Source organism: Labrus bergylta, chromosome 7 (genome assembly GCF_963930695.1).
Source record: "Labrus bergylta chromosome 7, fLabBer1.1, whole genome shotgun sequence".
Classification (NCBI taxonomy): Eukaryota; Metazoa; Chordata; class Actinopteri; order Labriformes; family Labridae; genus Labrus; species Labrus bergylta.
The window spans coordinates 23,247,987-23,272,676 of record NC_089201.1 but is presented as its reverse complement, the minus strand read 5'-3'; the positions used below and the strand labels follow the sequence as shown (position 1 = coordinate 23,272,676).

The window sequence follows — 24,690 nt, the reverse complement described above, 5'->3', positions numbered from 1 at the left end:
CCATTGATTGGAGATGAGGCTGTGTGTAGAAATACACTGGGACCGTTGTCAGTGTGTTTATAGCGAAATCAATCATCTTACTATATCCAAAACGAGTCACTTCTCAGAAACAATGTGTTTGCTGCAGGTTCAGGGATGGAGGTGGTGTTGTGACTCAGCAGTCAGTGACATGGCAGTGACACCAGATGCCAGCGCCGTCGTCGATGAAGTAGTGGGAGTTAAGAATAACTGTGACACACGCAGCAGGCATTCTTAAAATACTCAGTCTGCAGCCAGGGGTCCCAATGTTTACCTGCCACAATATAATGAGATCCTCGAGAGGTTTTGTTCATCTAGCTAATGCTTTTGGTACAAATGTGGAAAAAATACCTTGCAGTTGTAGCAGAAGAATTAAGATACTTTCATTTTGTATTCATTTTATTTCTAGTTAAATCACAAGCATGTAAAGTATCTCTATAATAAAACCAGGGCCTCAATGCTGGTATTTGTCAGTCATGCTTTTAATATATGATGTAGATAGCAACATTAATTCACATTTATTCCTGAATTTAAAGTAGAAATATCTCAAGTCCTGATTAACAGACTTAACATAGACAAACATATCAAAAAAAGAAATGCAGAAATAAATAACAAAACAAGTTCTTTATTTTGATAATTGTGAAGATGTCAGTTGGATTGTAAATAATGATGAATCACTGTGTGTTCAGCATTACTTCGATATAGTTTGGCAAACTTTCTGAAAAGGTTTACTGCTTTAGAATAATCTCAAAAATAAATACACACCTGTGTAAATAAATTAGCGATTAAAAAAAGTGCAATTGCACCAAAATCTGTGAGAACTTGAGAACTACATGAAAAAAAGTCTAGATGATAATAGTATTTCGTCCATCCATCCATCCCCAGACTTCCCTCTCCCCAGCAACGTTTTCCAGCTGCTCCTGGGGGATTCCGAGGCCTTACTGACATGATATATACTGAAATCCCTTTTTCTGCCCCGGGGTCTCTTCCCAGTTGGGCATGCCCAGAAAACCTCTAAAGGGAGGCGTCCAGTAGTGTTTCATATTAAAACAAAAAAAAACAAGACATGTAGCACAAACACAACATTTTATGATGTAATTTTGATGATATTGGTATGTAGTTTTTCATTTGATAATGAAATATGTCACAGCCCTATTAGGAAGTTTAAATATACGTACACAAATATCCAAATCCCAGTGCTACATATGTAGACCTGGACTGTTAACCTGACTTTCTATTCCCTGGTTTGCCCTGCTCTAACAGTCAGATTTCCTCCTCATTTAATTAGCTTTCCCCTGTTAGTGTGCCAGTTGAATAGATTAAATATTTAAGAAGGGATTCGGGGTGAAGTTGGTGGACAGATGGGCCCGAGGCCAAGGCCCAGCTGATTAACTGTTACGGCTGATCTGGAATGTGACAGCTTGATCGTTAAGACACTTTTCATTTCTTCTGTAATAACTCTTGATATAAAACGAGACAGAGAGTTGATTCAGAATCTGCCTGGAATATTTGCAGACTGAGAAATCTAATTTGCCTGAAATTTTCAAGTGACAGAAGCTCACTAAATGTACCTAATGATGAGGTCTGCTCAGCTCGACCCCCCTTTTAAACAATTACACACATTCAAACTCAGTAGCATGAGTTGTGCCAGTGTCTGTCTGCATGAGTGTAGTTTAGAGGCCTTCCTTTTGAACTTTGACACACCAGTTCCTGTAAAGAATACATGTCTGTGAGCTTATGTCACGTCTCTGGAGTGAGGGTTATTAATACCCATGGAACCCGTGTAATGTGACGCCAATGTGACGCCACTCAGGACCCACTGCTGGTGATTTCATGAATGGGACTTCTCGATACCCTAAACCCGGAGACTATGATTGCGTGTGAGGCCACCTGCCAAGAAAAGAAGGCTCTTAGACGTCTCTGTGGTGTGAGTATATTTATTTTCTCGAGTCATTTACAGTACAAAATAGACCTCCAGGTAACAAAATAGCCACAACTATATTGAAAACAACGATGCTCTCAATATGCAAAGCAACAAGCAGAGGAACACTGCAGTATAGAAGCTTGTGAAGGTATGACACATTTAATATTCATGAAATAAGTTCAGAAATAATAGAAAAGAATGCTCTGTTCAGACAACATATATGTACCATTGCAGTCAAAGGGAGTTTGATTTTCATATCACACTGATCATGTTTTAAAGGTGCACTATGGAGTTTTGGTCGATCAAGTTGAAAGTTGGAGAAATGTACAGATTATGTGGTATATGTCCATAACTCTATACACAAACTGTCCTCAGAGGAAAATTTGGTCCTTAGAAAACTGTTTGAAGATAAAATTCTTCACGAGAAGTTATGGTGGGGGGTGGGGAGCCTGCAACAGTGAAACAGTAACTCTCCTGGTAGCTTTTAAACTATAAAAAGTGTTCCAGGGACCCATTTTTTCCTTTGATTAAGTTTGTGCATTTAGATCAGAAATATAGCATAGAATTGTTTCACTTCTCCAACTTTCAAATTTCACTACCAAATCTACATAGTGCACCTTTAAAGAGACAGTGACAACATTTGCAGTCAAGTGGCACCCAACTTCCTTAGTGTATGTTCATATGCAGAAATAACATTAGTCAGGCATTGCTTATCAACATTTAGTTTAATGACAAACGTTTCAGAAAAGATTTCAAGACACTTCTGAATTAAACAGACTGAAAAACACAGGAGTTGTATTGCTCTGTCAGGCAACTAAGGTCAAATGCAATCAAAGTGGCATGCAATGACTTCTCAACCATTTGAACAAAGAGGTACATAAAATGATCAACAATGCGAGCAGCAGCTCCTCTAATGAACGTCACCATTAATAAACATTTACACAGCTTAGAAGTTGGCTATCAAATATACGATGCTCTTTCAAAATAGAATCAACTTTCTACAAAGCTAGTACAAATGGATTTAAGAAATCTCTCTACCATAGTACTGTATGTCACACCTATTTACATGAAATACAAAGGAACAGAACCGACATGAGTTGTCTTTTGTGCTTCTATATGTTTCTTAGCATGCTGTTTGCAGTTTTAAAGTACTCGGAACACAAAAAAAAAAAACATTGCACAAATTGAAACAATAATCAGTCATTTAGTACAAGTACATATCATTTGTGTATTTGATGCTTAAATAAACTACATTTTTTGAACATTTTTGTGTTTATTCTGTATGTTTGGAACCATATCCATTTGTGAAGTTCCCACACAAGAAAACTAAGCTCCATTTGTCACATCAGTCTGTGGTTTATCTCGGTGTGTCAGTAGATCAACCAGCCTGTTATCACCATGAATCAAATGAACACAAAATAATCATTAAAGGAAGAAGAAGCCACTTCAATCCTGCTGGAGAGAAAAAAATAAAATCAATATTGATTAGATTTTTATAAAACATGTTAGCAGAGCCCAATGCTCAAGTGTTCTCCCAAAGTTGCTGAGGTCTATTTACTATCACATTAAAAAACTATAGCAAACCATTTATAACCATTAAAATAAAATCATTTTAGGGATTTTCAAAGTGACTGTGAGCTCGAAAGATGAACCAGAAACACTGAAATGCCTCTCTGGCATCTTAGTTGAAGAAATAATTAAACGGGACGGTGGGAGTTGTCTTATTTCAGAGTCAGAGACAAGACAAGAGTGGAAGTGGCAGAGCTCGGAGCAAAGCACAGAACCCAAAAAAAAAAAAAAAAAAAAAATACATTGAAGAAGAGCTGCTCGAGCCTTAAGGGGTGACGCCCGGTTAAGCATCAGCTTAATACACCGAGCTTAGACTGACAGAAGATCAGTTATCCTTTCCTGTTCACCCTGTGAAGTAAGTCATTGGTGGTTAAAAGTAAACCAGATAGTTATAAATGATTTATGTAGGGCAGGATTGTTACCATAATGTTGTTAAATTAAACAGTATTTTGAGGGCAGGAGCAAGTATTTAAACACAGACTCTTTTTGAGTAACCTTATTCTGAAAAAAAAAAAAAAACATCCCTTCATGTTAATAATTTAGGAGCATTTTTCTAACACGGGGTTTTCAGTGCAATAAAGACCAGACTCCTTGTTTTTCTATCAACATAAACTGTAAAACAATATTTCAACAAACAAATAAATATATAATGGTTTAATAACATGGAAACCATTTGGTGCACATTACAAATAAAACCCTTCTTTTATCACATTTAGAGCTGAAAGAAAGAAACCTATTCACAGATACAGAAGGGAATGACACAGCTAGCATACATTTAGTGGAGTGAGATTAGTCCTCATGTGGGCTCTCTGCAGGTCGACTCATCATCACAGCCGTCTTCAGTCTCAAATCAAACTGGCCGCATCATTCTCTGTCTGCATGTGCTTGTAGTACCTTCTCGTTGGAGACAATAATTGTCCATACATTTTCTACTATGCAGTTGTCAGTCTGTCACATATAGAGTATTCCACTTCAGTCTAAAACGTGGCCGGAGACAATAAGGGCTGGTCTGAAGCAGACGTCTGTCCCTGTGCAGTTGTTGCCCATCCAGTCAACATCGGACGAACGCTCTCAACAAGCTAGTCATCATTAGCAGCACTGCTGTGGCTGCAGTGATAGTCAAAATGGAGTTCCAACCTACCTCACTCCCCTGAGAGAAGACAGGAAAACAGTGGTGTTAAGAGCATGTAGAGGCCATGCATCAGCCAGAGATATACAATAATGGGCTTTGTATTGAACAGTTTGACATTTTAGGAAATAGTTTATTTAACCTCTCACAAAGAGCTAGAAGAGAAGATCGTTTCACTCCCTCTTGTCTTTACACAATCCGTTTAGCCAATAGCAAGCTTGTAAATGCTCATAAAGATTCCCACATAAACTACAAATTGCACTTTTACCTTTTAGATATATTATATAAACATAATAGTGTTAATTTCTCAACTTCAAATGTTCTTGTTTAAGTATTTTTACATTGTGAACAAAGCAAAGCTTGCTGATTCCCCCATGTGTTATTTATTCTACACTTCACTAAGTAAGCCTTGTCCTGGCTCGAGCTTCACAGTTAACGCAAACATGTAAGGTTGCTATCAGTCTTCTCTTTTAACTATTTGTAAGAAAGCTGAAAGTGCATTGACCAGAATGTTAAACTATTCCTATTAATTAGCTACTTATTCTGTGCCATTGAATGACATTTTAGTCATAATTTGCCAAACTGCCCACCCGCCCAATGTCCACCTTTTTAAAAATGCTTTATTTTGTGTTCTGCTTTCTTTTACGAAAGATTTTTCCATGCAAAATTTTGCAGTTCTTCAGTTAAGACCCTCCCATCATACCTAGAACTTTAAATACATACTGCCTATTGACTTTCATTTAAGGGTCAGTTCACCCAAATAACATAAAAAAACATATTTTTCCCACTTGCCCCTTGCAGTACCGTTCAATACACAGGAAGCTAAGATATTTCAGGTTAAATCCAAACACTGTAGCTATAAAAAAAAATAACCCTGCAACATCTTTGCAGAAACAGTGTCCTAGTTGAACCTGATAATCCACAGAATACTGTGTCTACAGTTTTTATTGAACTACATATGAAATCTTTTTATTAATTATAATAATTATTTTATTAATATTTTATAAAAAATAAATGCTTTTTAACAGTCTCTCTGAATTATCCAGAGCAAACATGAGATACATTCATTCTACAGTTGAATTGAGGTTGAATTCGCAGAAAATAATTGTTCTAAAAACACTTATTCAATTGTGAACTATCTGCAGGGTGGGAGAAGAATGGGAGAAATGGCAGAGTGTTTGTTTGTTTTTTACGTCATTTGGGTGAAGTGATTCTTTGATCTGTGTGTAAGAAGCGTACATCACACATCAGATAGAGATAAGCTCCTCTCATACCTTGCCCTCTGGGACGCCAGCTCCGACAACCAGCACCAGACCACAGCCACTATTACAATCATTCCTATGAAGGGGATGGAGAGAACAGGGTGCTCAGACGAATGGATGAATCTCTGAGGAGGAAATAAAAAACAAAGACAAGGACAATGGAAATGAAGGGAATGAGTGAATGGATGGATTGAGGTCTGCAAATAATAAAACCGTAGATAAAAAAAATGACGTTATAACAGCACGAATGAACCAGCACAACAAATCACTAAATGAAAGTGACATGGCTGTGATATAAAGGGGGAGGGGTCATGATGGAGTGATTTACACTTCCCATTAAACAAACAATGCATAACTTTATGGTGACATGCACATTAACTCAATGTGAGTTTGTGTGAGCAGTGCTGTGCGGCATTTACTGCCTGCATGTGATGTTATGGTGACAAGAAAAGACATACAGCATGAGTGCTGTGACAAGCACGAGCATAGGGTGGTATTTTTGTCTCTCTATCCTCACTTTATAGTTCACTTCTTTTAATGTTTGGCTAAGCTTGTTGTGTTACAGGCTGACAGGTCATGGACATTCATAGAACAAGGACAGCATCAGAGACAGGCACGGGCAGACAGTTTGACACAATGCTGAGACATCTCGTTACATCTGTTGTAGACAAAACACAGAGTTCTGACTCCATAAAACAAAGGATCAAACATAAAGCACTAAATGATACTTCAAGCAGTTTCCAAAAGGTTTGAATTTATTGTATTGCATTTAAGGTTTTTAATGAATATTCCTTTTCCTTACAGGAGGCCATTGAGATTGACAAGTGGAAGCCACTGCAAAGTACTGAGAGGGTAAGAGTGAGCTTGTTTTTTCCTTTTTAATTAGAATCCTCTTGAAGTCAAACTATTTTTTTATACATACATATCAGTTGTAGTAGTTTTATAACCTTACTTCAGTTTTTCACCTCGGTCATTTACATGGCCCTTAAATAGAACTCATGTTAATTAGTGAAGATAATCTTGCTGAACAAAACCTGAAAGTGTCATAAAATCTAATTTTATGGGCCAGACTGGCTTTTGATCGAGGGAAACGGCACGAGTCTAAGTTTTGGGATGGTCTACAAAAACACATCATCCCTGCACAACATTATTCGAAACCACATCTGTCCTCGGCTACTGTTGGTGCATTTAAGTGCCACGGACATCCAATAAGCAATTATTGTCATCATTAAGGGTGAAATGAGTTTGCTACTGTAGCTTACAATGTTTCAATATCGCAGGTGAACTTTCAAATTCAAACACTGCTGGATTTTTTCTTTCCCAATTATTTAAACTGTTGTCATGATGCGTTCTATTTTTATTCAGAACAAAATCAAAGGACAGAAAATCTTAAAGTGGGAAAAATTGCACACAAAAAAGAAAGGTCCTTGAGATACCTTTCATCTGAAATCTGCATGGGATTCACTGGCAGAGTAGTTTGTTTTTTTGCTTCATGCCTTTTGCAAATTTTTAGTTTTGAGTCTACTTAAAGTATTAAAGCTTTTGCTCTCACTGAGCCGTTAAAACACAGACACAGTAGGGTGGGGGGAGGGGGGGAGGGAGAAAAGTTCCCCAGCCTAAAGTACACAATATTGATATGTGCTGACAGGCCATATCAGTTCATATCCAAACATACACAGCTACAGTATGACACACATAAATAGTGGGCTCCACAGACACAGGATACAGTAGGTGTGATGTGAGGTGTTTTATGTGTTAGTCGACAGTGTGTTAGCGGAGGAATAAAACACTGTAGGTCTTCAATCATGAGAAAGCATCGCTGGATACTAGAATAAGCACAGACTCATCATTAAAAAGGAAAGAAATTATAATGCAGAGCTTTGTAAATTAAATTAATTATCTTTGTGTATTTTTAAATAATTCATCAGCATTACATTTGTTTCCCTACTTATGAATACGGCCATGCTATTTATGTTTGTCCCTTACCTGAGCCCCCTCTGACAGCTTCTCCAGCTCTGCCTTGCAGCGCTGCAGCTCCTCCTCCAGCTCGGCCCTCTCCCTCTGGCTGCTGTCGTAAAGTACCTGCAGCTCCTTCAGCTCCATCTTCAGACCGTCACACTAAAAGAAAAACGGGTCACCTTTTCAGTCTTAGTGTTTTATCTGAAAACCAAAGTGACTGAAACAAAAAAACACATATTAAGAATGCCTGACCTACATCTGTCCATCTTTTATTCATATTAATGCATCATACCTCTCTCTGAACCTGTGAGGCCTTCTCCTCAGCTTGCTTGAGCTGGTCTCTTAAGGAGAACACCTCCCCAATGCCTCCGTTCCAGCCGGTCGGTGTCATAGGCTTCCCATCGAATGAAATATTCTTTTGGATGGAAGCGTCCACCAGGCGACAGTTCTCAGACTGGGCCATGGTCATGTAGCTCTCTGTCATGACCTCGTCGGAGCCGGTCTCTGTCTCCTTGCCCTCTGTGCCATCCCCTGCATCTTCCTCCTTCAGTGACAGGTACACACTGGAGCTGGACAAAAGGAGTAACAGGCATGAGTATCACACACTTTGAGTTTCAGCTAAAATAAGCCCTGAAAGGTAAAAGATTGGTTCTGAATAGGATTGTCATTCCTGTGATCAAAAGCTAGAAATGGTTTCCAGCTATTTCATGTGATAAAAGGAAAACTGGTAGCGTTTTATTTTTCCTTTTTGTCTCATACAGTATGCAGAGATTTCATTATGCAAGCACAAAAACTGACAACTCGTGGAATGATTTCTTTTCTTTTCTTTATACCAATTGTAGTCCATAAAATTAGAAAAGCCTGTCGCAATTTATTTTGCTAGTTTTCTTTTTCAAGATTTATTTTGGGGTTTTTAGCCTTTATTTAGATAGGACGGTGGATAAAGGAGGAAATCTGGGAAAAGAGTGTGTGGATTGACGCGAGGGAAAGGTGCCATAAGTTGGACTTGAACCTGGGCCCCTTCGTACATGATGCCCGACCCAATGCTTGTTTTTTTTTTCTGACAAATAATCCAATTTTAGATTCCATTAGACTAATGATTCATTTTGACAGTCAAATCCCTGGAAGAGATCCTTTTAGTAGCAGCTGATCTCTGAAACTGTCTCAGAGAAGAAAAATAAGAGCAGCATCTTAAAAGCATCTTAAAACTTTCTTTGGACTTTTCTTGATTTTACAGCTTTGAATTTGTGGATTCATTTCCTGAATTTATTATATTCTCTGTCTCTTCTATTTCCATTTGTACGCCTCTGTGTCAGAAAATGTATTTGAAAAGGATGGAACATATTCAAATGTGCCCATGGCCCACTTAGACTAAAAAATGAAAGGATTAGATTTTGGTGGTTGACTTTCTCGGTCATTTTGACCTCACAATAAAAAAACCTTTGGCAATATGTCCGATCAGTATACGCTAATTTTGACAATACTTCACACATGTGTCATGTTAGGGAAATAATGACTGATGAGATTTTCTACCCAAAAGATCAAAGTTCCATTTCACCTAGTCATTTGTTTATTTAAATCCCCATGAGCTACTTTGTTGTAACAGTAGCTACTCTCCTGTGGTCGCCCTGTACCGCTTCCTGGCTTCAGTTACTCAGTCACTCTGTGGGAGACACTTGAGAAATGTAAACTGTGACTAGACTAATCAAGGAGATGGTAATTCTAGTCGTCCTTTTCTTCTTCCCATGAAGAACTGTGTAACTTCTTCTTAAAACTGTGCTATAAATAAAGTTTGTCTTGCTTCCGATGCATCACAAGATCTTCCTCAACAGATGGAGTATGCCCAGCTCCCCATCTGCTGAGGAGGAGCGTGTGGTGTGTTCAAATCAGCTCTTCAACAGATCATGTGGGAAGATTGTTTTCAAATTGAAGGGTGAAATTTCAACCCTAAAATTGTTGTCGATTAATTACTCTGTCAATCTACTCATGAATTAGGAAACTTATATTATCACCACTTATTTGTGATCCCTTAGTCTGATATTAGACTTTGGCTGCAGTTGAGTGAACAGGTGGCCAGTCTGTTGTAAACGAGACATGATGTTCATGGCTATGACGAGGTGTGATACCGCTAAGGGTGTCCCCTCCAGCTGATCCAGTAAGCCCATCTGATGAGTGAGCTGTCATTGACCTCTCACCATGTCCTCTGTCTCTGCAGCAGCTGCAGCCTCTCAGAGATGCGTCTGTTGTCCTCCTTCAGGGTCTGACACTCCTCCTTTAGCATACGGCACTCCTCCTTCAGCAGGTCCACGTCACCTGGTGGAACAAAAAAAAGAAAAAAACACAATGAAGGTGTAGCTCAGGTAAGCTCCTTTTGTCTTATGGCTAACTTAGTCAGCATCATCTCAACATGCTTAGCATTTTGTGACAGTAATAATAGTAAATTATTAAAGCAAAAGTCTGACAGGTATCTACACTATGCTGGTTAATTGCAGAGTTAATTGATCCTGTTGTATCTGCCTTTTGGAAAGAAAGTTACAGTCAGCAGTCAACAACATTGACTGTATATTCAAATGGAAAGCACCTCTCTGTGTCCTTCTGTTGTTCTGAATTGAAGCCAAAATATCAGCAAAGGGTGCTGACATATTACACTTGTGACATAATTTGGAGCCAAGACATGCACAGTAGTGATCCTAACATCTGTAGGGGCCCAAGGAAAACATAAATTGAGGGGCCCTCCAACTAACGCTTACTCCTCTTCCTATTTTTTTCCTGTTTCTTTTTTCTCTCCTAAAGATGGCTAATTCCTCTTCAATATACGATCTGTGGTTGGTAGGGTTACTCTAGCTTTAATTAGCTTAAAGGTCAACTGTAGCCTAAACATAAAAAAGAGCTAATCCGGCTGCGTCCAAGAATAACAAAGTCTACAACGTATCACTTTTCAATTGTTCAAAAAACAAAGGATAAGAAAGACTGATTAGCATTTTTACTTTTGTGGCTGGTTGCCAGGCAACCAGTGGAATTAACTGGTCGACAAAAGAGCAGGTTAGCAGTTTTCCCAAACTGTCAAATTACAGTAAACACTCAAAATGAATGCAGAAGTTGCACTTCCATTTCATTTAAATTTTGTGTGATGTTTTTTTAGGAAAGAGCACAAAGATGAGATAATTCAGCCTCCCCTCCCTCAGTCCCAGCCCAGGCTCAGCTGCAGAGCCCAGCGATGACATCATCTGATGGAAGTGTACATCCCCCCTCCTCTTCATGACCTCATCTCCTGGGTATCCTAAATTCCCACATACACACACACACACAACCCACTCCCCCTCTGCAAGCATATGTGTAATCTGTAATATTTATTAAACCAAACAAATGATTTATGTGCTTGACTGCGAGACGCTAACATGATGTGAGCATGGAAAAAGACATCCATAACAGCCTGCTGTGTTTTCATAACATCAGCCACAAAGATTGATCGTGGCCTTGTGTTTATAGTACGAGCATAGTCAATAGGTGTTTGTTGTTTTGTCTTTCTCACTAAGGGCTGTTTACAAAGGTGTGTGAATATGAGGTGTGAAACTGACACTTGTTGTATTTGAACTTTGATGCACTGAGAGAGAAGAGACAGAAGATATGCGTGCAAGACACCAAACAACCTCCACCCTGTCTTCTTATCTTGCACACACCAATACCTGTCTCATACATGTTCATGTACTCTCCTCTCTCCTTCTCTTCTTCCCTCACCCTCTCTCCTCTCAGCCTCCCTGCGCTGGCTCTTCATGCTGATCTCTGCCCTCAGCGTGGTGATCTCCAGCTCGTACTCCTGCGTCTCCTCGCTGAGGCGCTGCAGCTCGGCACGGCGGCGACAGAGCTCCTCCTGCAGCGAGGCGATGTCGTTCTCCCTCTCTGCAGCTGCCTCCTCCGCCGCCTGTTGCAGCAGAAGCACCTCCTCCTGAGCTATACGCAGCTCGTCCTGGGCCTCGGCCAGCTCGCTCTCCTTCTCCTCTTCCAGGCTGTCCATCTCCTCCTGCACTGAGCGAAGCTGGGCTGTAGGAAGACGAAGAGGAGGAGGTTACATTTTTCTTTACGGGGTATGTGTGGGTTGGTCTGCAGCATCTGTGCTTTTGTGTGCGTGTGTGTGTGTGTGTGTGTGTGTGTGTGTGTGTGTGTGTGTGTGTGTGTGTGTGTGTGTGTGTGTGTGTGTGTGTGTGTGTGTGTGTGTGTGTGTGCGTGTGTGTGTGTGTGTGTGTGTGTTAATGATATACCTGAGGTGTAGCACTAGTGGGCCTACATTTGTTTAGGTGTGTGGGTGATGTGTTCTTGTGTGTGTGTGGTACATGCTGTATGTGTGGGAACTGTTTGTAAGATGAGCTGATGTAACCGTTTGTTTATTTAGGTGCAGATCTCATTAAGAGTTAAGTGTATATACAGGACTCGAGGAAACTGAATTCTTCTCAGTCTTCTTAAAAAAAGAAAAACTTAAATTGTGAGTATAAAAGTTATAAAAGAAAAGATAAACAGCAAATGTATTCTTAAGTCTAGCACAAACAATGATGCATCAAGTGAGAGAAAAGCTTTCCTTTTCTACTTTCTTCTTCTTTCTTTTGAATGTATTTTTCCTCTCGGTTCTTAAAGCCATTGTTCTTAAGAGTGTTATTCCCCCTATGACTGAGTCCATATTTGAACAGTAGTTGCATAGTATCTCTTTCTGTTTCTATTTTGACAGAAATTAAAACGAAAGTCACCAGAAAGATAATGCCTCTGAATCAATACGGCAAATGATTACATGCATTCAAATGTTGCAGTCAAATACTACCACTTCCTTTTACTGTAGCGCTGTCTGTGTGTGACTACTCAGGAGACAACAAGTGGAACAAAAGAAATCCTTAAAGCCATATACAAGAAAATCCTGCATGGACAAACATGCCAAAGGTAATGTGCAATATCTTTTTTTTTTTTTTTTACTGATTGTTTTTTACATTCTGTTTTATTGATCAAATTAAATTGATTTTTTTTTTGATTTTTTTAATTTTACTTGCCAAGTTTTTATTGTATTTATGCTGATACCTTGTAGATTCTGAATCTGGCGAGTGAAGGCTTCAGCCTGATGTGCACTGGCCAGACGCTCGTCCTCCAACAGTCCTGATCGAGAGGAGAGAGGAGAGGTGAGGGGCGGGGAATGGGCAGAGAGATAAGAGGGAGAAAATGACACTTCAGCAGGCCGTTAGAAAGATGACAACCTGATAAGCTGTTCAACCTTGAGACATGACAGAATAGATAGAAGTAGTTTGTTTAATATGTGAGCAGGATGAGCTGTTGATTTGTTAATGACATTAGTCTGCGTCATCCTTGTGCTCTGAACTTTTAATTGCACTGGAGCAAAAATAAATTGGACCATTTTTGTTGTTGGTTGTTTTTTTTTTTTGGGGGGGGGGGTTCATGCCTTTATTTGGAGATAGGACAATGGATAGAGTTAAATATCTGTGTGAGAGAGAGAGTGGGGATCAGCATACGGGAAAGGAGCCACAGGTGGCGTTTGAATCAGGGCCGCCCACCAGGCCTCTGCACATGGGGCGTGCGCACTTACCACTAGGCTACCGAGGCCCTTGTTGCTATTTCAAGCATTTTGTTTAACTTTCTGTTTTTAATTTCCCTGTTGTTGTTGTTGTTGTTTTGATTTTTAAATGAAAGTCTAATTTATTTTTAGTGTTGGTAATGTTGGTTTGATCATTCTTTCCCCGGATTTAAGTCTCATGTATAAAAATGAATTCTTCTAGTGCCACCATCAGGTCAAAACTGAAAGTAGTCCAATACTTTATTACCAGACACCTGAAAAACTGCCAACATTCACATCAGCCTCAGCTGTATTTCGTGTTCACGCTAAATTGAACAAGGTCAAATGATTACCTGCCTATTATCTGACCGTCATTATTGCCACTGTGTATGTTCCCCAGCTAAATATCCTCTATATATGACACATTAGGAAGACCTTTCAAAAGGATTTTTACGTTCTCTGCAGAGTTGTGTCACTTGTTAAAATATAAAAAAAATAGTTTATATAAATAACCTACAAAAACCATATATTCAGAAAATAGAAGTCAAGTTGCAAATGAATTCCTGCACAATGTTAGGGGTTAGCGCTAAATCCCCATCAGAAAGGGCCTCCCAGGGTGGAGTTTGCATGATCTCCCTGTGCACTCCAAAGACACGGCCGTTAGTTTAATTAGTGACTCTAAATTGCCCGTAGGTGTAAAAAATTAGTGTGGCTGGTTGTCTGTCTCTATATGTCAGCCCTGTGATGACTGGTGAACATTAGAGGGTCTACTCCGTTTCTCTCCCAATGGCAGCTGGGATCGATTCCAGCCCCCCACCCAACCCTTTGATCAGCAGCAACCTCGTTCGGAATCTTCTTCAGCTGTTAATATCCTGATCCTACTGAATATTTTTAACTTCCTGTCCCCAAAATGTTTCAAACTTTCCCAACTGCACACAGAACAGTAAATCACAGAACAGTAAATCACACACACTCATCATTTCCTGTGTTAACTTATTATCTGGGGTCACGGCTTTTCTAGAATTTTACTTACAACTCATCTTACGATATTCTCAGAGCATGTACACTCAGGACCCCCACCCTCCCCCCCAACAGCTGCAAGCAGCCTGAACAGCTGACTCTTCCCAGTGGGAGTTTTACCAGTAGTGATTCCTAGTTGTGCTCTATAGGGCACCCGGTCTAGAAGCTTCCCTCAGCATGTGCGCAGTTGTCTGAGGAATGCCCCTGTTGCTGCCAGACAAACAACTGAGCTCACCCCGCCATGTCTGTAAGTATGACACTCAGTCATACACACACACACATGCACACACACACACAATGAGCTCACTGAGGCTTCATACTCAAGGCCTTACTCACTGCCACCGTCCCTGAACGTTAAGCTCATCATTTCTAAGGTATGATGTGATGCTCCATTTAGCGGCTACGAGGACCTGACCGTGTCAGTGACTGCGCATAAACATTTATACTTCTACAATTTGACTAGATTGTGATGAACAGAGACGCCTCAGGTGGAGAGTTAGGCTGTAGGGCGTTTTCTCCTGTAGTTTTGTTTCAAATAAACCTACATTCCAATTTTTATTACCTTGGACTTTAAAGCTAGGGCTCAGATCTTCTTAGTTATCCATAACATGACATCTTACAATATAAATACAGTTAATACACATAGAGGGTGGACTCCAGGCCAATAATCCAATTGTCTTCTTTGGGGCTATTTTAAACTTGATTTTCTCATCATACTGTAACTTTCACTTTTATTTGTCAGTCTGGATCTAATTCTCATATTTGTTTTGGTTTCTATATTGGTCTAGAAAACATTTACCCAGAGAGAGCGGTCGTTGCAGATAAATATACGGGTGAGGCTCTGCCATGCACATTCCTGGGTTTTAAAAATATTAGTTAAATATACAAATTGAAAATGAGTGAATCTCGTGTTTCAAACGTTCAACTTTCTTGGTGCATAACAGGCTACCCCAACTTTTTGGTTTGCAAACTAGTTTTCTTACATTTGGAGTGATGGAATGGCTCGCTTTCTATTTTGCTTATATTTTTATTCAAGGCAGCAAGCCTAAGAATAATGTCTGCACACTTGCTATTTGCTGTAAAGTACAGCAAAAAAAATACAATCTACACATTGTGCAGATGGTCATGAATTCCCCTGACTGCCACTGTACAATCAAAGAAGATTAGAGTAATGGCTGATGCGGATGCTTCCAGTTCTCCGAAAAAGAGCTTCAGGGATTTGCCAGAGGTTTAATCATAATCAGACTCAAAAATACAGTGGAGAGTTTTTGAAAAAAGTTTTGGATTATTTAGTTCAGCTCCGTGCCCAAACTGGTGTGAATTTAGACGGTGAGGAAAGAAAACAATCAGGTTGACAAATCACTCTTTGACATTGCCAGGAAGAATAGGCCCGGGATGGCAGGTTCCAGGGTGTTTGGAAGATGTTTGCCTTCAATTACACAGATTATAATTTCAGGTCAGACGGCTGTGACCAAATAATGAATAAAATATTGTGATAGAGGAAGATTAATAATTCAACACATTAAATCCTGAATAATAGTGCAGTGGTGAGAGTATAATCCAGGGCTGGGGGTTTCACCTTGCAGCTCATGAAACGCCTCCTGGTGTTTATTGGAGGTGTCTCTGGCGTCGTCCAGCTCCAGCAGCAGCTGCAGCACCTGGGCCCTCAGCTCCTCCAGCTCCTGCTCCTCGGTCAGCGGCTCCTGCTCCTTCCTCCTCTTCTCCTCCCCTTCGCCTTCCTCCTCCTTAAGCTTCCTCTCCTCCCCTTCCTCCTCCTCCTGAGCTCCCTCCTGGTCCATCTCCTCTTTCTCGTTGTTCTCCTCCAGGACGCCTCTCTCCTTTGCTGTGATCTCGTTGTCCATGGTGGGGCTGCACTCTGCTTTCAGATCGCACGGGTCATCTGATGGAGAGAGGATGGCAATGTTAGTGAAGCAAGGCCTGGTGGGAGAAGTGAGTGAGAGCGAAAGAAGGATTTTACAGGTAATAAACCACCTCTCTGTCATCACCCAAACTCAGCCGTGCTTTCAATACGACACAGATGGAGTTTTCTTTTGAATCAACAGCACCATCTTGTGATTAAAGTGGCACTAAGTCCTCTGTACAAGAACTTTTATTACACTCATGTACTCCAATTCAACACTTATTTTCAAACTACAAATCCACTCACAACCCTCTTCATTTATTGTAATTGGAGATTTTGATAGAAAATGACCTAGAAATATTTTCCCTTTGGGTAGAACACAGCCGAATGATTTACCTAAAATGTCAAACTGTCTTTGTGTCAATGTTTTGATAGTTGACAGGTGAGACACAACTGAAGTAAGACACTTGTGATTTTACTTAATTTTGATTTCTATAGAAGAAGATACATATTTATGTTCCTCCATCTGCAACGTGAATTCAAATTTCTGACCAGTAGATGGAGTCAGTTAGCCGACGTAATGCGGAAACTCATTGGAGTAGTTGGGCCTTTATGCTGAAGCCATCACAATGACTCACCACTCAGCAATGCAAGGATCACAAAAACACAAGCTACCACTCCATAGTAAGACAAGTGTGACAAACACACGCCCCTGACATTGCACACTACATGGTTTTGTTTTTGCTTTTCCTAGACAGCTGCTGTTAATGTGGGCTTGTAAAGCCAAATCAGACATTGTATACAATGAATAACTACACTAATACACACTTGATTTAACATGGTTACAGTAGCTGCTTGACGGAGTGGCAAAAACAAATGCAGAGTGAGTCAAAAAACAGAAGGGAGGGTGTTATTTACAGCAAAACAAGTTAGGTTAATTGGCAAGATTGTGTCAAGACACGACGATTATATCACAGTATAAGTTTGTTTCCAGGTAAAATATTCCTCACGCAGCCAGTTGCTGCATGTTACCCGTTCTGCCGACATTGCTCACTCTGCCGTCATTTCTCTCCTTTTTCTCAAAAAAGTCATGCCCTCCAGGGTCAAGTCAATCTCAGAAAAAGAATTGATATATTGCATCACACATTCATGTCGGAGTGGTCTCTTGAGTGCCTGGAGATCGCTGTTTGGACTCAGAGAGCAGTGTGAAGATGAGAGAGAGGGGGGGAAACAGTGTTTGCCAGAAAGAGACAGAAAACCCAAGTGATGTGACGAGAAACGAGGTGCAGCAGGGGACAGAGCCAAGCATTAACTAAAGATCCACCTAATTAAGAGTGATGCTCACCGGAGCAATCTTGGCTCAGGGGAGGCTTCCATTTCTTGTGGTAATTATTTCTCAGCCTTGTTGTTCCTATCACTGCAAGCGACTATTTCCACCACAGCCAAGCACAGCAACATATTTTTTATTGAAACTGCGTGACATTAGCATCCTTAGCGCTTGTCGTCTCGCAGTAATGTAAATGTGAACAATGCAGCCCCCAAGAGGAGAGTGAGAAGTTTCATGCAGGCTATTTTGTCATAAAACTTTGATGCTGCTGTAATGAGAAAGTCATAAAGAAGAGAGATAGCACTGCGTGGCAGGGAGAGCAGGAGCTGCTTGTATAGCCGGCGGCAGCTAAAGGCCAGTTAGAGACTAAAAGACTTCCCACTGAATATCACTCACATCCAAAATTCTTCGTTCTGTCTAGCTCAGAGTGATAAATCAGAAAGCTTTGGCTCATGTGGCATGCGTGCAATTCAGTTCTGTTGTTTTGTAGATGTAGCACTAGCCTGTCCTCAGATAGATATGTGATACTCAGTATACAGCAACAAATAAAGAATGTAGTGTAAAACTCACTTCTGACAAGGCATCCACAGATTTCACCTATTCTGTCCTGCTACATTTACCTTGGCTTTGGGTATTGACCATTACAAAGAACTGATCTGACACCAGTGGTAAATGATGAGCTGCGTAAAAAACAGGTTAGTTCTTTGACATGAAACGCAACATGAGGCTTGACTTTAACACTGTTTACCTCACCTTGTGAAACTAAATGTAACGGCTGTGTAGGTACTGCAAGTAGTTGTCGAACTTGTTTGCATATCAGGGTCTGAAAACCCTCAAAACACCTGCCACCTGAGTTTCTCCTGCACAGACAGAAAAGATCCCTCCTTATTTACTCAGTCATTTTCTATGTTGACATCAGGATGTTGTGTTTTACCTGCTTGTGAAGCTTCAGCTGTTTAGAGTCGACCATCCCCTCTGCAATCAAATATCTTTATTCTCCGTAGGTTTTAAATGTCTTGGAAAACTTTTTGCCTTTCATCAATACTGATCCACTTATAATTTTTGCCAAGACAGACCCTATTCATTTTGGGTCTTTCTTTTTTTTTAAAGGTTTATTTTTTGGGCTTTTTCGTGCCTTTAATGCAGAGATAGGACAGTGGATAGAGTTGGAAACCTGGGAGAGAGAATGGGGAATGACATGTGGAAAGGGGCCACGGGTGGAAGCGAAACCGGGCCTACTGCTTGAGACGAGAGTTTCAACACATGGGCTGCACGCCCTAACCATTGCGCCACCAGGGTTTTATTGGGTCTTATTCCATTATTTAGCTTTAATGTATTATACATTTGTTGTGTGTATTCTTCTGCTGCTCTAAACAAATTGCTCCGAGTGGGATTCATCCAGTTGTTCAATTGACTGCTTAAAGAAAATGGCCACCAGCTATTCTGTGAATGCAAGTTGTAAAACACAAAACATTGCATAGAGAAAAGAGTAGATCCACCCAGAATTGGCTCCATTGACACCAATATCAGATCACACTATTTGAGTCTATATCAGACTGGTATCAGCTAATGGTACTGTTTCTCCACTTACTGGACAGTTTCTGGGCATAGAAATAGTTATTGACAGACCTGGTGAGCAATGAAACCCTTTAAAAACTGCCGCAAATTCTTTTGACAGCATCACTGCACTAGAGTTAGCCCCTACCTGAATATATTAACATATTTTTCTTCGCATCCGTAAATGTGCTCTGTGCCCACAGGTCTGCCTACTTAGCATTTCCCAACAGCTTGTTAGTCATTCCATTCGGTAAAGACGCTTTATCACCTCACCTTGGTGAGTGAATGTCAAACTCGTCTGCAGCGGAATCAGCTGCAGTGACACCTGTGATCACTCTTCTGCATACTTGGCACGGTGCTGTTTTTTTTTTTAGTCAAGCGGGGATTGCATTAGACATGGACACTCAGTGCATACAAGAGAAGGGACGAGCAGGAGACTCATCTCAGGAGCCGCTGTTACAGCTGCAGGGAAAGGACGCCTTTATCTAGCCCAACACGTTCCCTCCTAATCATATTGCAGCAAAACACATTGAGTATGTCACTGCAAACATTGTGCCACTTGAGAAACAAGACTACAAGAAGGCTGAGTGGTTCTTTCTCAGTGTCTCTCAGGAAAGGCTGTCTGAGATTAAATTTAAACATTAATGTGGCGACACATAGCTCTTTGTTTCACTCCTGGATTTGATTTTGGTGCTCAGTGATGGAGGGGGGGGTGAGTATAAAGAAATTTGCACTTTGCAAAACTGAGGAGCAGAGTGCTGATTTTTGCAAACAGAGGCATGCTGAGATGTGGGACATACAGTAGAACCGCTTTAACTCGCAACACAAGAAAGCCTTCCTCTGTGAAACCATCATTGTGATTCTGCAGTTCTATATCTCGAATATGCAGCTAAAACTATAATTCGATCTTACACTGTGATAGAGTAGATAGCAAAAACTCCAAGGTATGGCTTGCAAGAAGTACTTTTGACATCAGCACATTTTACAATAGTAAATCAAATTAATCCTTATAGTAATCTTTATTTTTGCAAGTGCTACAATTTACAGTATATTGATGTAGAAAGCACTTTTTTCAGGAAAACTTCTCATTTTGGAAATGATTCTTCTCTATTCTGTCACTCTGCCTGTTAGTTGAAGTTTCACTCTTACGAGATTGAAAGGCAACATCTGGAGTTGAATAAGCTCATGACGGCTCACTGAAGCAGGAGCTGGAGGCTGTCTACAGGTGTAGTGTGACGGATGCATGTGCTGATTCAAGCTTGAAAATTGGATTAAGAGGACAGGTGGGGATGCTGGTGGTGCTGGCAGTGTTAGTGGTTTGTGTGTGTAGCATTAATGTGTTTTGAATGCATAATGCATGAACAGCTATGTGTGCTCTTGATGTTTACCTGTTTATGCATGCAGCATGTGGACATGCAAAGTGAAGTATCACTGTGTCATATGGCCACTTAGCTCCACTTCTGCTGAGTTATGTGCACATATGTGATTACAGCAGTCTGCCATGTTTAAGCTTTTGAATGTGTTAGGTATCGGTATGTTTGAGGATCTCTGCGGCTGTGTAGGAGGCCATGCATAATGCACACCACCCCCTCCTACCCCAGCTTTGAAGCCAGCCCAGCACTGATGTTGTAGCTTTTCCCCTGCACTGGCACACTTCCTCAGCATCACATAACACCAAGCAGAGAGGGAGGGGGGACTTGAAAAAAGCGGAGAGACTGTACGAGAGCACAGAAAGAGATGCAAGGATGGAGAGGGTTCTGATATGGCCTGGGGCAACTCAAGCTGCTCCCCTCGTTAATTGAGCAGGAGTCAGGTGGAACTATACACTGGTTCATCTCCATGGTGACCCCTGCACACCACATGGAATGTCACTGTGGTGATTAATTGTGTATGTTCTCCACAGCATACCATGGAAACCATTTGCCCCCCCCCCCCCCCCTATAGAAAAGCTCCAGCAATCTTATCTCTATATAGTGAGGTAACCATCATATGAGATTTGCTGACTTCAAACTGCTGCTACAGATGAGGGGTGAACTGCAGGCGTGAACGTCTCGTGAGGTTAAAGCGAGTTTTCTGCTTGTCTTTCTTTGTACTTCGAGCCTTTAAAACTCCAGGGAGAGCCATGGAAAAAAAAAACAGTAACAGGAGGAGAAGCGGAGAAGCAAGAAAAGAAACAGGAACCACAAGCACCAAAGAGTTGGACTGACTTAATTAGCGCTCTGTTATTTAAACGGAGGCTCCATGTTTGCACTTTCACAGGGAAATGCAGGAAAAGTGGGTCAACGCTATACAGATGCAATGTAAAATCATGCGCTAAAATTTGGCCTCATTAGATTAGCATTTCGTTAAAACGATGTCATTTTGTGCATAGTGTGGGTGATTGATTCAGGGGAAATGCTTTTTAAGTGCTCTTGTGATGCAGTTTGAGTGCCATTACATTAAGGGATAGTGACACATAAGGCATGAAAACAGCTGATGCAGTAATAATCCATTTGATCACAAATCAGTGATTTCCACCTGAAAGCAGTCTCTGTGGAAGATTGGACATCACTTAAATGGGATACTACTGCTCAGCATGTTGCTGCCAATTTTTTTTTTTTTTTTAAAGGATAAAGACCTAGAGGGAGAGAGAGAGAGCTAATGATAGGTTGACAATGCCAAGCATTTTTGTGAGGGGGGAGAATAGTTTAAAAAGATCCATAGAATAGGCTGCAAGAAGGAGCCCCATGACTTCAATAACACACAAAATTTGAAGGATTTTTCCATTAGGCAACCAGAAGAGAATAAAAAAAGATGTGACACACTCAGTTTTTTGAGTGCCTTGAAAGCCTGTTTTTAAAATGAAGCACTATAAGGCTGATGGTGGGAAATGGGAAAAGGGCGATGCAAGAATACATGTTACATTTGAGTGGTTTTGAGCAGAGAGCGAAATAGCTGGAATGCCAGAGTGTGGAAAAGCATGTCGAATTTGTTTTCACTCAGCCCCATGACGGGCCATGTTAAACACTGATGTCAGATTCTCACGTTCTTGTTTTTCTCACAGACCTCTAAAGCTCCAACATCGACAAAGTTTGTCTGAGGCAGCAACTTCGCTGTTTATTACAGTTTCAGAGAGCAGAGAGAAATCCTGTTTGTGCACCCTGTAGACGTATCACTGCTGATGTGAGTTTCACAATGTGAGGGCAAAACACTGGAGGGGAGGGAAAGCAGGAAAGGACAGGGGAGAGAAACACTGTGTGGGCTGAGGCTTTGGCAGGTGCAAAAGGTTTGTGAGTCTATACAGGCGCATGCATATGTGCACGCGCGTGCGTTGGAGGGTGTGTGGGTGCTGAAGAGAGCAGAGGATTGGGATTCAGAGAGGGGGAAGAGATATTGAGTGGGAAAGCAGAGAGAAGGACAGAGAGAGATATGGCCTGCAACGCGTGCTAGTGGGAGGAACAATATGGTTGCGCTGATGGCTGTGAGAAACACAGACGGCTTTAAAATGTCAGATCAGCCTCTGATGCTGTTTTTCTGATCACGTGTTTGTGTTCAAGCATCTGCATGTGGTAGATTTTTGCACGAGATTTCAGCAGCATCTCTTGCAGTGAAGCGTGAAATTGAGCATTGTAAATAAAAGACTTGAAACACTACAGTTCAGAACAAAGCCACTGTTTGTACTGCGGAACAAAAGGCAGCTTAGTTTGAAGAACCCAGACTGGTGTCTGACTCGAATTGACCTCAGCCAGGACAGAATAGATGCACTTTAATCCATTTAGATCCCAGAGTCTGTGTAATTCAAAAAGATACAAGTTAATACCATCTACTGCTCCATCCACTTTTCTTTTGCTCTGTGTCAGTCCTTATTATGGTCAATCAGTCAGGATTCACACTACATTAAACCAGCCATCACTAGACACTGAATTTACAGCTTTAAAAGCATGCCTCAGGCTGTGATGAAAGGAAGAGGTCCCCAGAGTAAAAACAACAGGAAGAAGCTTGTTATGGAAGAGGAATTTCTCCTGAGACAGCATCCATGTTGGTCAATACACAGGCTCCAACATAATAAGTGTAATAAAGGGAACTCACTCACTGATCAAAGTAGTTTAAAAAGGCTGCAGATCAGGGAGGAATTAAGAATTAATCCTCTGAATACATGTTATCAAAAGTTCAATTTTAGGACAGTGCTACACAGGAAAAGGAAGCCAGATTCTCGCAGCATGGCGGCCGGTCAGAAGGGCCTCTGACCTGTGTATCTCTCTGAGCCCCTGAGCACCAATAAACATCCTCCAAAGCCGAGTTCTACACAGAGCTGCTCAGTCTGCACGCCCATTCAAAACATGCTCAAAACACACGCTTCTTCTGTGACAGACGCAAAAAAACATTCCACACATTCTTCCCCTCAACTGTTGCACACAGTCACACAGCACAAATTCAGTATGATAAAGTGTAATGAAGTTAGAGTCAAGCCCGACCGCAGCTGCTCCATACAACCACTGGCCTGTATGCGAAACAGATTTTCCACAAGAATTCATTTGTGAGCTGAAAACAATCTAAGCATTAAAGATTTAGTGGCCAAGCTACAATAAAAAATCCAACACTGCATGACTCCACATTGCATCAAGTGAATAACATATGCAACACATCTAACACAGCCCGCACTAATGACTGCATTACTTCCTGCCTCTTGCTGCCAGACATCCATTACCTGGCAGCTCGTAGCCTCCATCAAACGTCCACAGATGCCATAGCTGACAGTGATACCCACTCAGTCAGCCAGTCTGTCAGCTCGACCACAACTCCTAATAAAGACAGGCTTCCACAATAGTCTCACCACTTTCATACCACCTGACCAACTCTCTCTTTATCTCCTCCGCCTCTTCAGTTCACCATCCCACCCCTCACGCTGCGAGTAAACACTCTTATTTAGCAGAGATAACCATCAACCCTCCTCTACCTTGTTTTTTTGTTTTTTTTTGCCTGATCACATCTGATCCGTAGTGCAGGGCTAAAAATAGCCTCACTGCATCCGACTGCACATAAACACACAGCGACAAAAGCACAGCAGCACAGACCTGTAGAGTCCAAAGCCTCCTCGATGAGTGGAGGTAAACGCAGTCCATCCATAGCCCCCCTGTAACTGCAGAAAAGAGGGAGAGACAAGAGGAAGAGAGTGGGCGAGAGAGGGTCAGAGGCTCCACACGCCCACCTCAGCTGCAGGGAGAGAGAGGGAGAGAGAGAGAGAGAGAGAGAGAGAAACACACGAAAGTGCTCAGCGCACTGTCAAGTACTCACTCACTCACACACACACACGCACACGCGCACACACACACAGAGGCTTCAAATGCACATTAACAGTGGCACACAAACAAGCTCTACCTCCGGAGAGTTTGGGAGGATCCGGGGAGCTGAAGGCTGAGCTCCGGAGCGTGGGAGAGATGCCGAGAGGGAAGAGGGGAGGAGCAGAGTGGAGGGAAAGATGCTGTTTTCCAGACGAAGAAAATCCGTCTCCCTGCACACATAGACCTCTCTCTCTC

The 24,690-nt window shown here is 41.2% G+C and overlaps 1 protein-coding gene across 3 annotated transcripts; it reads right to left on the bottom strand.

Annotated features, from left to right (window-relative positions):
- Positions 1 to 1,939: 1,939 nt before the first annotated feature.
- On the bottom strand, positions 1,940 to 24,690 carry LOC110002833 (coiled-coil domain-containing protein 136). Of its 3 annotated transcripts, none has more exons than XR_002278872.3 (10): positions 24,533 to 24,690; positions 24,229 to 24,293; positions 16,009 to 16,329; positions 12,923 to 12,997; positions 11,600 to 11,902; positions 10,057 to 10,174; positions 8,154 to 8,430; positions 7,889 to 8,020; positions 5,915 to 5,978; positions 1,940 to 4,661 (listed from the first exon to the last, which is right to left on the bottom strand). XR_002278872.3 is itself a non-coding variant. In XM_020658501.3 (10 exons), exons 1-10 carry the CDS (start codon positions 24,673 to 24,675, stop codon positions 4,649 to 4,651), a joined length of 1,560 nt encoding a protein of 519 aa, XP_020514157.1. In that variant the 5' UTR covers positions 24,676 to 24,690; the 3' UTR covers positions 1,940 to 4,648. The 3 variants fall into 3 exon arrangements, 2 of the variants coding, with proteins under 2 accessions (XP_020514157.1, XP_020514179.1); XM_020658501.3 differs by having other exon boundaries at positions 5,915 to 6,027; XM_020658523.3 differs by lacking the exons at positions 24,229 to 24,293; positions 24,533 to 24,690 and adding an exon at positions 23,862 to 24,026 and having other exon boundaries at positions 5,915 to 6,027.

Excerpts from the sequence above, each read along its gene's own strand:
- LOC110002833 (XM_020658501.3), bottom strand. The coding sequence starts at position 24,675 with ATGTGTGCAGGGAGACGGATTTTCTTCGTCTGGAAAACAGCATCTTTC. Across the intron at positions 8,431-10,056 it reads CTGCAGAGACAGAGGACATG|CTCCAGTGTGTACCTGTCAC; the intron begins GTGAGAGGTCAA and ends CCTTTTGTCCAG. Across the intron at positions 6,028-7,888 it reads AGCTGTCAGAGGGGGCTCAG|AGATTCATCCATTCGTCTGA; the intron begins GTAAGGGACAAA and ends TTTCCTCCTCAG.